The 11,154-nt window shown below is 41.3% G+C and overlaps 1 protein-coding gene across 3 annotated transcripts; it reads left to right on the top strand.

Annotated features, from left to right (window-relative positions):
* Positions 1 to 1,697: 1,697 nt before the first annotated feature.
* LOC143855204 (GATA transcription factor 20-like) lies at positions 1,698 to 10,488 on the top strand. 3 transcript variants are annotated; one of them, XM_077365426.1, is made up of 4 exons: positions 1,700 to 3,961; positions 7,597 to 7,881; positions 8,284 to 8,732; positions 9,780 to 10,488. In XM_077365426.1, the coding sequence occupies exons 3-4, from the start codon at positions 8,286 to 8,288 to the stop codon at positions 9,945 to 9,947; spliced, it is 615 nt and encodes a 204-aa protein (XP_077221541.1). In that variant the 5' UTR covers positions 1,700 to 3,961; positions 7,597 to 7,881; positions 8,284 to 8,285; the 3' UTR covers positions 9,948 to 10,488. The 3 variants fall into 3 exon arrangements, with proteins under 3 accessions (XP_077221539.1, XP_077221541.1, XP_077221540.1); XM_077365425.1 differs by having other exon boundaries at positions 7,594 to 7,881; XM_077365424.1 differs by lacking the exon at positions 7,597 to 7,881 and having other exon boundaries at positions 1,698 to 3,961.
* Positions 10,489 to 11,154: the final 666 nt, after the last annotated feature.

Below are 11,154 nucleotides of genomic sequence, written 5' to 3'. Positions count from 1 at the left end.
ATTGAAGTTCAAACAAATTCAAGTGACATCCTCAAAACTGGGGGCATTGGAGCTAAGCAATCCTAGGAGTTGTAATTAAATCATTGAGGCATTACTGTTTTAAGGAAAAAGTCCAGTGTTTACCAATTGAAAAAAATATTCCTTGAAAGGATAGACTTACCAAATAAAACGTTAACTAAGTCAGAAGCATTACTGTGTCTGTCAGTGTAGTTAATCAATCGTTGTTATTCTATGTTCACTCCTTTAGAGCTCCTCAATCCTTTGAGTAGTGCCTTTTATCTAAGTTTTCTATTTAAAAAGAGTCAATCGTCATCCATATGTCCAAATGATGCAACTGTCTCGGTGAAGGAGGCCCGGCCTCGTCAGCTCCCTGCGATTGTACCTGAAAAAGTTCGAGAATCTAGTCAAACAGCTATATTTCAAAGATGATCAACCCAGAAGAATTCAGAAGTAGAAACATCAGAAAGCCCAGCTTCCGTAAAAAGATCATACCCCAGGAAGGCATCTTAAGCTTGGAAGAGCCTCAGATGCAATGATGGTCGAGCCAATTTCTCAGAAAGATGAACCGTTAAAATTCAGAATTTCCTTCCAGTTAGTTAAATACTTTCCTGGTCAAGAAATGTTTATCTAAACACCTATCAAGAGGCAAGTCCCACTTTTCCATGATTATATCCAAGAGAGCCGTTGTTCTAGATTACCAATTTCAAGTGTCTTGTTCAAGGTTTCAGTCATCCAAATCCCCAAAGACAAGACCAGCAGTCTCTTTGAGAAAAATCCTGTTGAAGTTTCATAAAAGTGTTTCTAATCCATTCTTGTTAGTAATGGTTCTTCGGTTTGCCGTTTCATCATTCGTCAAAGTCCTAGTTTCCGATATCTTTGTCAGGCACGATCTATAACATCCTCGATTTCATTAAGTTCAAAAAAATAAAAAATTCATCAAATCCAATCCTATGTCAAATTCAAGTTCATGAAAAATCTCTAAATTCTTCGTTATTGAATTCATCAATCAAAGCTATCTTGTTTCTTTGAGCCTGTTTGTGAACGGTGCCTCTTTTCTCGAGTCCATTTGTAAATGGTCTCGTCTTCTCCTTGAACCCGTTTGTGAACGGTGTCTCATTTTTCTGAGTCCATTTACGGTCTCATGTCCTCCTTGAGCCCGTTTGTGGACGGTGCCTTATTTCTGAAAAATCAAAAATTCATCAAATCCAATCCTATGTCAAATTCAAGTTCATGAAAAAACTCTAAATTCTTCGTTGTTGAATTCATCAATCAAAGCTATCTTGTTTCTTTGAGCCTGTTTGTGAACGGTGCCTCTTTTCTCGAGTCCATTTGTAAATGGTCTCGTCTTCTCCTTGAACCCGTTTGTGAACGGTGTCTCATTTTTCTGAGTCCATTTACGGTCTCATGTCCTCCTTGAGCCCGTTTGTGGACGGTGCCTTATTTCTGAAAAATCAAAAATTCATCAAATCCAATCCTATGTCAAATTCAAGTTCATGAAAAAACTCTAAATTCTTCGTTGTTGAGTTCATCAATCAAAGCTATCTTGTTTCTTTGTGCCCGTTTGTGAACGGTGCCTCATTTCTCGAGTCCATTTGTGAATGGTCTCGTCTTCCCCTTAAGCCCGTTTGTGAACGGTACCTCATTTTCTGAGTCTATTTGTGAATGGTCTCATGTTTTCCTTGAGCCCGTTTGTGAACGGTGCCTCTTTTCTCGAGGCCATTTGTGAATGGTCCCGTCTTCTCCTTGAGCTCGTTTACGGACGGTACCTCATTTCCCAAAAATAAAAAATTCATCAAAACCAATCCCCGATTCAAACAAATCCAATCTTACGTCAAATTCAAGTTCATGAAAAATCTCATGCCCTCTTTGAGCCCGTTTGTGAACGGTGCCTCTTTTCTCGAGGCCATTTGGGGATGGTCTCGTCTTCTCCTTGAACCCGTTTGTGAACAGGTTTCTCATTCTCTGAGTCCATTTGTGAATGGTCTCATGTCCTCTTTGAGCCCGTTTGTGAACGGTGCCTCTTTTCTCGAGGCCATTTGTGAATGGTCTCATCTTCTCCTTGAGCCCGTTTGCGGACGGTACCTCATTTTCCAAAAATAAAAAAATTTATCAAATCCAAATCCTTAATTAAAAAATAAAAATAAAAATCCATTCCTACGTCAAATTCAAGTTCATAAAAAAATCCCTAAATTCTTCGAGCCCGTTTGTGAACGGTGCCTCATTTCTCGAGTCCATTTGTGAATGGTCTCGTCTTCTCTTCGAACCCGTTTGTGAACAGGTGTCTCATTCTCTGAGTCCATTTGTGAATGGTCTCATCTTCTCCTTGAGCCCGTTTGTGAACGGTGCCTCATTTTCTGAGTCCATTTGTGAATGGTCTCGTGTCCTCTTTGAGCCCGTTTGTGAACGGTGCCTCATTTCTCGAGTCCATTTGTGAATGGTCTTGTCTTCTCCTTGAGCCCGTTTGTGAACGGTGCCTCATTTCTCGAATCCATTTGTGAATGGTCTTGTCTTCTCCTTGAGCCCGTTTGTGAACGGTGCCTCATTTCTCGAATCCATTTGTGAATGGTCTCGTCTTCTCCTTGAGCCCGTTTGTGAACGGTGCCTCATTTCTCGAGTCCATTTGTGAATGGTCTCGTCTTCTCCTTGAGCCTGTTTGTGAATGGTGCCTCATTTCTCGAGTCCATTTGTGAATGGTCTTGTCTTATCCTTGAGCCCGTTTGTGAATGGTGCATCTTTTCTCGAATCCATTTGTGAATGGTATCGTCCTCCTTGAGCCCGTTTGTGAACGGTGCCTCATTTCTCGAGTCCATTTGTGAATGGTCTTGTCTTCTCCTTGAGCCCGTTTGTGAACGGTGCCTCTTTTCTCGAATCCATTTGTGAATGGTATCTTCCTCCTTGAGCCCGTTTGTGAACGGTGCCTCATTTCTCGAGTCCATTTGTGAATGGTCTTGTCTTCTCCTTGAGCCCGTTTGTGAACGGTGCCTCTTTTCTCGAGTCCATTTGTGAATGGTTTTCTATCCTCCTTGAGGCCGTTTGTGAACGGTGCCTCATTATCCAAGTCCATTTGGGAATGCTTCTTATCCTCGTTGAACCCGCTTGTGAGCGGCGTCTCATCTCCTTCTAAAAACTGTTTGAGAGCGATCTTTGTCCTTTCCCTTCAGAATCCATTCGAAAATGATATCTCATTCTCTAATTGCCCGTTTGTGAACGGCGCCGCATCGAGTTTTTATTATTATTCAAGTTCTAGGGTTTCATCTAAGGTTTTGCATTATGTTAAGGTGCGTTGTATCTAGAGAGTCCTTTGTCGATTAAAACTACGCAAAATGGTTCTGTCATTTTTAACTTTGGTATTCAATGACTACGTCATCTCTACCAAAGAGGGGCATCTGTAGACACCCCATTTTGTTTTGTTTTAATCAACAAATAAATTAGTGTGTTAAATCCATGTGAGAACCCCCTCTATCATTGATTTATATGTTTTAGGTCATTAATATCTTGATCTGACTTTACGGATCATCAATCGGGACAAAATAAGCTAGGGTCACTTCATAGCCCGGACCCTGATTCCATTCCGAGACCCGATTTCCGTAAATCGTTAGATCAATGGCAGATCATGACCTGGGTCTAACCATCCAAAACCACCTAACCTCTCCTCTCATCCTAACCATTCAAACCTCACCTAACCTCACCTAACCTCTCCTCCCATCATAACCATCCAAACCTCACCTAACCTCACCTAACCTCACCTAACATCACCTAACCTCACCTAACCTTACCTAACCTCACCTAACCTCACCTAACCTCCTATCCCATTCTCCTATAAATACCCTCTCATCTCACCAAAGAAAAGAAGGAGAAAAAAGAAAAGAGGAGAGAACCCCTCTCTTAGAAAATTCAAGCCCTCTCTCTAGACCAAATCCCTCTTCTCCATAAGTTTGCATGGAATATCGTCTACAAAAAGGTATGTCTTTTGGAATTTTATTTTATTTTCTATATTTGTAGGATTGAGTGTTGTTTTGCGTATATTTTGGTTGATGTCATGTTTAATTTTGTACTAGTTTGGCCTTGGTCATGTTCTCACTTATGCTAAATATAATTAATGTGTTAGGGTCATTAGAACCTATTTGCGATGGGATGTTGAAATCATTGGCTTGTTAGGGAATTTAGATTTCTTTTGGGAAAACAATTCATTAAAAATTTTGAACATTTACAAGAAAGAAAACTTGAATTTTACATGAATTATCAAAACCCATTTAATTTGGCTTACAAAACCTCCATCTTTCAATTGATAACAACAGCCCCCACTCCAATTTGATAACAACAGCCCCCACTCAATCTCAAGAACCCAATATCCATACCCCACCTTGCCAAGTAGATAAAAACAACCCCTTTTTCAAACATCCCATTTGAATCTAATCTCAGGCCCATTCAAGCCATTTTTCATATTCACCGTCTTTTAATCACTAAAAAAATAAGAACTATCAAAAGAAAACATGGGGGTGCCAATATCATTCCCGTCATAGTGCTAGCTGTTAGACTTTAAACAGATTTTTCGACCTCTAAACAACAGAATCGTGGGAAATGGTTAACTACAAAGTAGTAGATATTTTCGTGCCGTTTCCAACGAGTATTCGTGCTAGATCAGACAGCGAGCGGTTAAAAAGTTAAGTCCAAAATGGTTGCGGCACACCTTTAGGCATTTCCAGTTTAATGTTGCTGTCCTTTTGTTTGCAACACAAATTCGAACCTCTAAATCACAGATTTACAAACAATGGAGAACTACAAAGTTGTAGCCCTATAAAAGATCTTTCCAACGCATGTTTGTACGTTGAATTTGGCCAAGCGGTTAAAGAGTTACGACAGTTTTAGTGGGCTGCATTTGTCAGATCTTTTAATGGTCAATGGTTTGTCGAATTTGTGCAATTGTCAAAACTTGGTTGTGTTAACGTCATTTTCCAAACCAAAATCGAAAGACATTAATCTAAAGTACATCCAACCTAAAATTAACAAAACTAAAATTCACCCATTTAAAATCCACTGATAAAAATCCGTTAAAAGCCATTAACCAAAAGACCACTAAAAATTTCAAATGAAACTAAAACCTTCTAAATAAACAACTTTAAAAGCTACCAAACACACTAAATACCTTCAGATAATAAAAGCTTCAAGAAAACTCTAAAAGTTTCCACAAACCCAAAAGAATTCGAGATTCCCAAGAGCCGGTGGATTCAAAATTCCTTTAGGAACCCTTAGAGCCCAATTTAGGAACACTGGTGTCGTGTCGTGTCGTGTCCTAAGTTTTAGGGAGTCCTAGGTTTTAGGGAGTCCTAGAGTCAGGAGTCCAGCCTCATCACGGACGTTTGCTATGTATAGCAACCGTGCCATAGGTTTAGTTACACTAGTCACCCGATCTTTTCCATAGGACAAGCCTAGTAAACTAGGATGTAGGCTAACCTGCATTAGTCTAAGGGACAACTTGCATTTAGATAAGAATCATATAGCATCTTCGATGAAATCCTAAGATAATAAAATCCTCAACTTGAATTAAATAACTTCTCTTAAAACTGTTGAAACAGTCAATCCCGTCTAGGTCGGTGTCTTAGTTGAGTTAGGCATATGTAACTTAGCTTAGGTGCACCGAACTACGTCGACTCTGATCCCAGTGAGGCTTGGGTACGTAGGCAGCTTGGATGTCTGATGGCATACCATCCGCGAGTCGGCACCACAACAAATTGTGGTGTTTTGTATATTAATTTTCTTGTAAATGCTTAATCAAATCACTTAGGACTTTCCATGAAATTAGAATTTTAGGAGAACTTTCACTTAGATTGAATCCAGACAAATTAATAAATCAAGATACACATTTAGGATTCACATTGAAATTAGATGTTAGGATGCATGTCACTTAGTTCGCACTTTAACATAGAGTTGAATGAGCCATTTAAAATAAATTTAAAAGAGTTAGCTTTTGGAATCGAAGACCGATTATCGGGCAGGAATGGTGCATGTGGTGGATAACTCCCCATACCTTCCATTCTCGTAACCAGGTAGCGAGTCTAGATTTCTGGTTAATTATGGGTCCTAGATCCCACATCTAGGTGGCGACTCTGTCAGTCTCTTTCGTGTGGAATTCGGATTGCCTTAGTGATCCCAAGTTCACATAAAAGACGAATTACAATCAACAATTAAAAAACACACGCCAATCGCGTGGATACGGGAGACCAAGAGAGAGAGCGCGGCGGCTCGCGCCCCACCCCTCTCGCGGGATCAGGGTACCACATATAGAGGTTCCGAATCCATGCTAGCGGGGTGGAATCGCTCAACAGGCGATACAAGCTAGATGCGTATGTTGAGGGGCTCCTTGCGCTCCTTTCAAGAGCATTGGCAGGTGCTCACGCTTCTGGATGGGTTGATCGTTCGGCTTCCTGCTGAGCCTGGGATGCGGCTCCAGCCCCCTGCTCTACATATCGGAGCAGACCAACTAGGTCTGCTCACCTGGCTAATGAGGTAGCTGTATTCACTCGTAGAGAGGTCTACAGACAGTTGTAGTTGTAGTAGTTGTTGTTATTGTTGTTATAAGGGGTGTATGCCCGTTGTTGGTGGAAGAGTTGGCAAAAGGGGTCCGCGTTCCAGGCCCATCATTGAAGGCTGTTCTTTGCGGGTATTTAGAGCCATGCTCGTGCTCCGAGTGGCGGTTGCACTCCGAGTACTACTCCCGGTGGCCATGGCACCTAGATCCCTATCCTTGTGCTTAGTCGAGGATACAAACGTCCCCCCCCCCCCCCCCCCCCCCGGGTAGGCACCAATCTATTGCGCGGTGGGCAGTTGGGCACCAATCTGTTGCAGTTGAAATCCGATTTGAGTGGGTGAGTCCTTCTTGTGCTCTGGTGTAAGGAGGGTTTGCAAGGTGATCTCGAGGGGACATGAACTCAATGACAAAGGGTTAAGGCCAAGGTTTTAAATTTCAACCAAAATCGAAATTTGGGGAAGTAGAAACATTACAAAATTTCAAACGAAATTTCGAAATTTTGATTGAAATTTCGGGCCAATATTTAAGGGATATCACCAAAAAATTTGGTTTTTAATCATTATTTAATATTATCATAAAATTTCAGCCAAAATTTCGTACGGGATAAAATATTACTTAAATTAATTTCGATAGATTTCGTCAGAAATTTCCTCGGTAAGGACCGAAACGCATTCCGAAACCGAAACCGAAATTTAAAACCTTAGTTACTTTTACGGGTGGAGTTTTCATGAAGGATGAAGGTGCGGTATGGTTATGGCGAAGGCTGGTATCGGCACCCTTAATGGTGCCGCCGATCTGTCCAGGTTTTGCAGGGAGGTGCCATGATTGACCGTGGGGGTGGTCCTACTCCTACCTTGATGATTGCAGTGGTATCTAAGTTAGCTTTAATTTTACCTTTAATCAAAAGGATCTTCGACTGGTCAAGAGACCGATCTATCTCACTTGATGATGAGGACGTGGGTTTCTAGTTGAGGTGGCGTTAATCATGAATGTGGTTGGTTTGTATATACATATATACGACCAGATTCTGATTTGATTCTTTCTACATTTCTTTTTCTTGGCAGAAGTCACGTGAGAGAAAAGGAGAGATACGGAGGCAGTGAACAACGAAGTGAGAGAGTGAGAGAGGTGGGTTTCTGGGCCATTGAGATTACCATTTTTACCCTATTTTGGAGGGTGGCCCTTGTTTGCAGTGCAGAGATTCGGATGAGGACAGAGGTTTGATGTCTTGGCCTTGGCCTTTGCCTCGTGATCGGCACAGACAGATTCATGAAAGACTGTTCCACAAGTCACGTGGGTTCTTTTGACTGCCCAATCACCAACCCTTCTCTTCCTCTGACTCGCATTGTTAGGTGAGCCCTCCTCTCAGATCACACTATTTGATACTGTTATATAAACAATCATCCATGATTTGATAAGAAACAGAACTCACTCTCTCTCTCTCTCTACACGACACTACAAATCTACTCCATCCCACATTACAATTACTATCCTTTCTTTTATAAAAAGAAGGCTAAGAGACAAACCCAATTCCCTCCTCCAAAGTGGATTCAAAGATTTTAGTATTACTAGTTTACTGTACACTATTTTCACTACACCACTAGTTGTTATTCTGTAAACAGTGACCTACAAATACTTGTGTCTCCCTTGGTGTTTCACTCCCCTCACATAATCTCTCCTCAAAATGCAACCACCAACCTCTCATTTTGCTTAGCTCTATTTGCTTCTTTGCACCCTCTTCCAAACTCATTCAGAAATGCATCGGTGTACTATCAACTCCCAAGGGCCATGCTCTTGCGGTTTACGCCAAGCCCCTGCCAGCTCCTTATCTATCCTATTCGCCATGCCCAACAACAATAGTAACTTAGCTCCTCCTGAGCAAAGCGAAGCAATAACCCACTTGGGTCCTCTTTCTTCTTTTGTGGATTGCACTCTCTCTCTCGGCACCCCTTCCACCCGCCAAACTGATGACCAGTTGTCGGCCATGCACCGACATCCCTCCTCTTCTTGCATGACCAACTTGCTCCAAGTCAAGCAGCAACAGCACTCTCCATTAGGCTCGCAAAAGTGCGGGCGAGGAGGAGGCAATTGTAACACCAGCATGCTCAACAAGGACTTGGGTGAAGCCCTGCTCGCACGAAGATGCACCAACTGTGACACTACGTCCACACCTCTCTGGAGGAATGGACCCAGAGGCCCAAAGGTACTCTCTATAATCTAAATTGTCCACTAGGTTAAGGACCTCTTTGGATACCAACAAAATCAGTCTTTATATGCAAATAACATTATTTTAAGTCAATCTTATATGCAAATGGTACATTAAGGACACTTTTAAGCGTTTAACTAAGGGCCTTTGCGACCTAAAATTCGTCCTTGTTTGCATATATGAGTAATCTAATTTAATAGCATCCCCAAATGGGACATTAAGGCCTCTTTGGAACCAATAATCACTTCCATGACCATTATAATCATTTTTTGCAGATAATCATATTTAACTTTATAACCATTTGCATATAGGATTATATGCACACGATTTTAGAGGCATCCAAAAGAGGCCCTAAGACAGACCAAAAAGTGTTGTAACCATTATTTGCATACAATCTGAAAAGCAGATACGACATACACAGACAATTCCTGAAGTTGAACTGGGATGGTTCAACCTTGGGAAACCCAAGACCGATGTGTGTAGGTGGTGTCCTTAGAAACGAGAATGGAAATATGATGTGGGCCTTTTCGGGCCCGATTGGGGTTGCTGATTCTAATAAGGCGGAGATCAGAGTGGTGCACTAAGGAATAAAGTTGATGGAGCTAGATATCTTAGATAAGGTTATAGTTGAGGGCGATTCTTTGAATGATATAAGGTGGTTAGAGGGGAGGTCATCTCCTCTTTGGTTATTTGCTCGATGGATCAATGAAATCTCCGATCGGGTAGCTTGAACCTCTATTTCATATCATCATGTAAGGAGATCAGCAAATACTTAGGCCAATAAGGTAGCCAGGGATGGTTGCTCTTGGGCGGCAGTGGAAGTCTTTGATTTCCTTCCCTTGATCATCTCAATCTGGACCCATGTATCTTTTCTTTATAAATATCATTCTTTACCATTTACAAAAGAAAAAAAAACTCATATACGATGATATACAAATAGTTTATAGGGGTATCCAAAGAGGCCGTAAAACCATTCTTTGTTTTCACTTCTGTTCTTTTGTTTTAGCCTATAGGCTAACTGTTGCAAGGTGTTGTTGGGCGCAGTCTCTTTGCAATGCATGTGGCATCCGTTACAAGAAGGAAGAGAGGCGTGCCAGAACCGCAACTGGCACTAGCATATGCATGATGGAGCACCCTCAGAACGAACCATGGACTTACACAGGAGCACGGACCCAGAAAGCAGCCACCTCCATAAACAGCTTTATCTTTTGAGTATAATATCAAATGATTTGATTCTCTCGTAAACTTGCTTTCAGCATTTTTTCTCTCTCTTTAAAGTAGAAATTCTTGCTCAGTCCATCTTTAACTTACCATGGATGGGTAGATGGAGTGAAATGCGAGGGATATTAAAATCATTTTTCTTTCTTCTTTTAGAGTGTGCAACCTTTTTTCCTCTTTACAGAGATAAGTATATGTAACAATGATAGGTCTCTGGAGCTAGACTCCTTGTTTCTTCTCATGACCACTGTAGAGATCCCAATTTTCCCTCAGAAAAATCCAAAGAAGAAAAGGGAAAAAGGAGTAGTAATGGGCATTGTTGTTCATTTAGAGAGAGAGAGAGAGAGTTGGCAATTTGCCATTGTCGAGTCATTTTAAGATAGTATACTGTTATCATTAGTACAATTAAACTTATGGTGCTCCTCGAACATCGGTGTAGTGATCGTGACCATTCATATTTTGTATTACTGTGGGCCACCACGGACTGTTTCATCTATGTACACTGTTCTGATTGCTGAACGAGCTGTTTGATCAATAGGGCTGTCGGACCTAATTCGGATCGGATCCACCTTTGTTTGTTCCACGATCCATTTGAATCATAACTTGATTGGGTCCTACTTGTTCAGAACCACAAATCCTATTTTCTGTGTCATGTCACGGTCTCATTCGGAATCAGAGCTCCTGTTGTGTCCTGGATCATCCTATTATTTTATGTTTAAATTTTTGTATAAATTTTGAATCTTTAGTGTGTTTTCAGTCCCATGCAAATAGAATATCTATGTGGTTTTACAATGGGAAGTGATATTTAGTTTACGCCCCTTTTCATCACCAAGGACACCCTGCATCAGTGTACGTGGGAACTGGATTTTTCTGACGTCAAGTACATTAGCCTCCCTTTAGTCATTGATACACTGGCGCCGGGTGTCCCTGGTGATGAAATGGGGCGTAAATATCACTTCCCTTTTACAATTACTCTGTGTATTTAGCGAAGATGACTGACGGGAAATAGTGGTACGGGTGCAACTTGGGTCGGGTCGGGTTGAGGTTTAGCTAAAAAATGAACTGGAATCAATCTGAACCCGGTCCTATTTATGGTAAAAGCTCAACCTGAATTCCCAAAAATCAACCCTAGTTGCACTGTAATCCACAGATGTGTTTTAGGATTACAGGGTTCAAAAGAGACCGATTGAAGGGGTGAGTT

Source organism: Tasmannia lanceolata, unplaced genomic scaffold (genome assembly GCF_043159265.1).
Source record: "Tasmannia lanceolata isolate RefF3 unplaced genomic scaffold, GAP_Taslan_0.1 ptg000020l, whole genome shotgun sequence".
NCBI lineage: Eukaryota > Viridiplantae > Streptophyta > Magnoliopsida > Canellales > Winteraceae > Tasmannia > Tasmannia lanceolata.
Note: the sequence above shows the minus strand (reverse complement) of the source record. Positions and strands in the feature narration are given on the sequence as shown.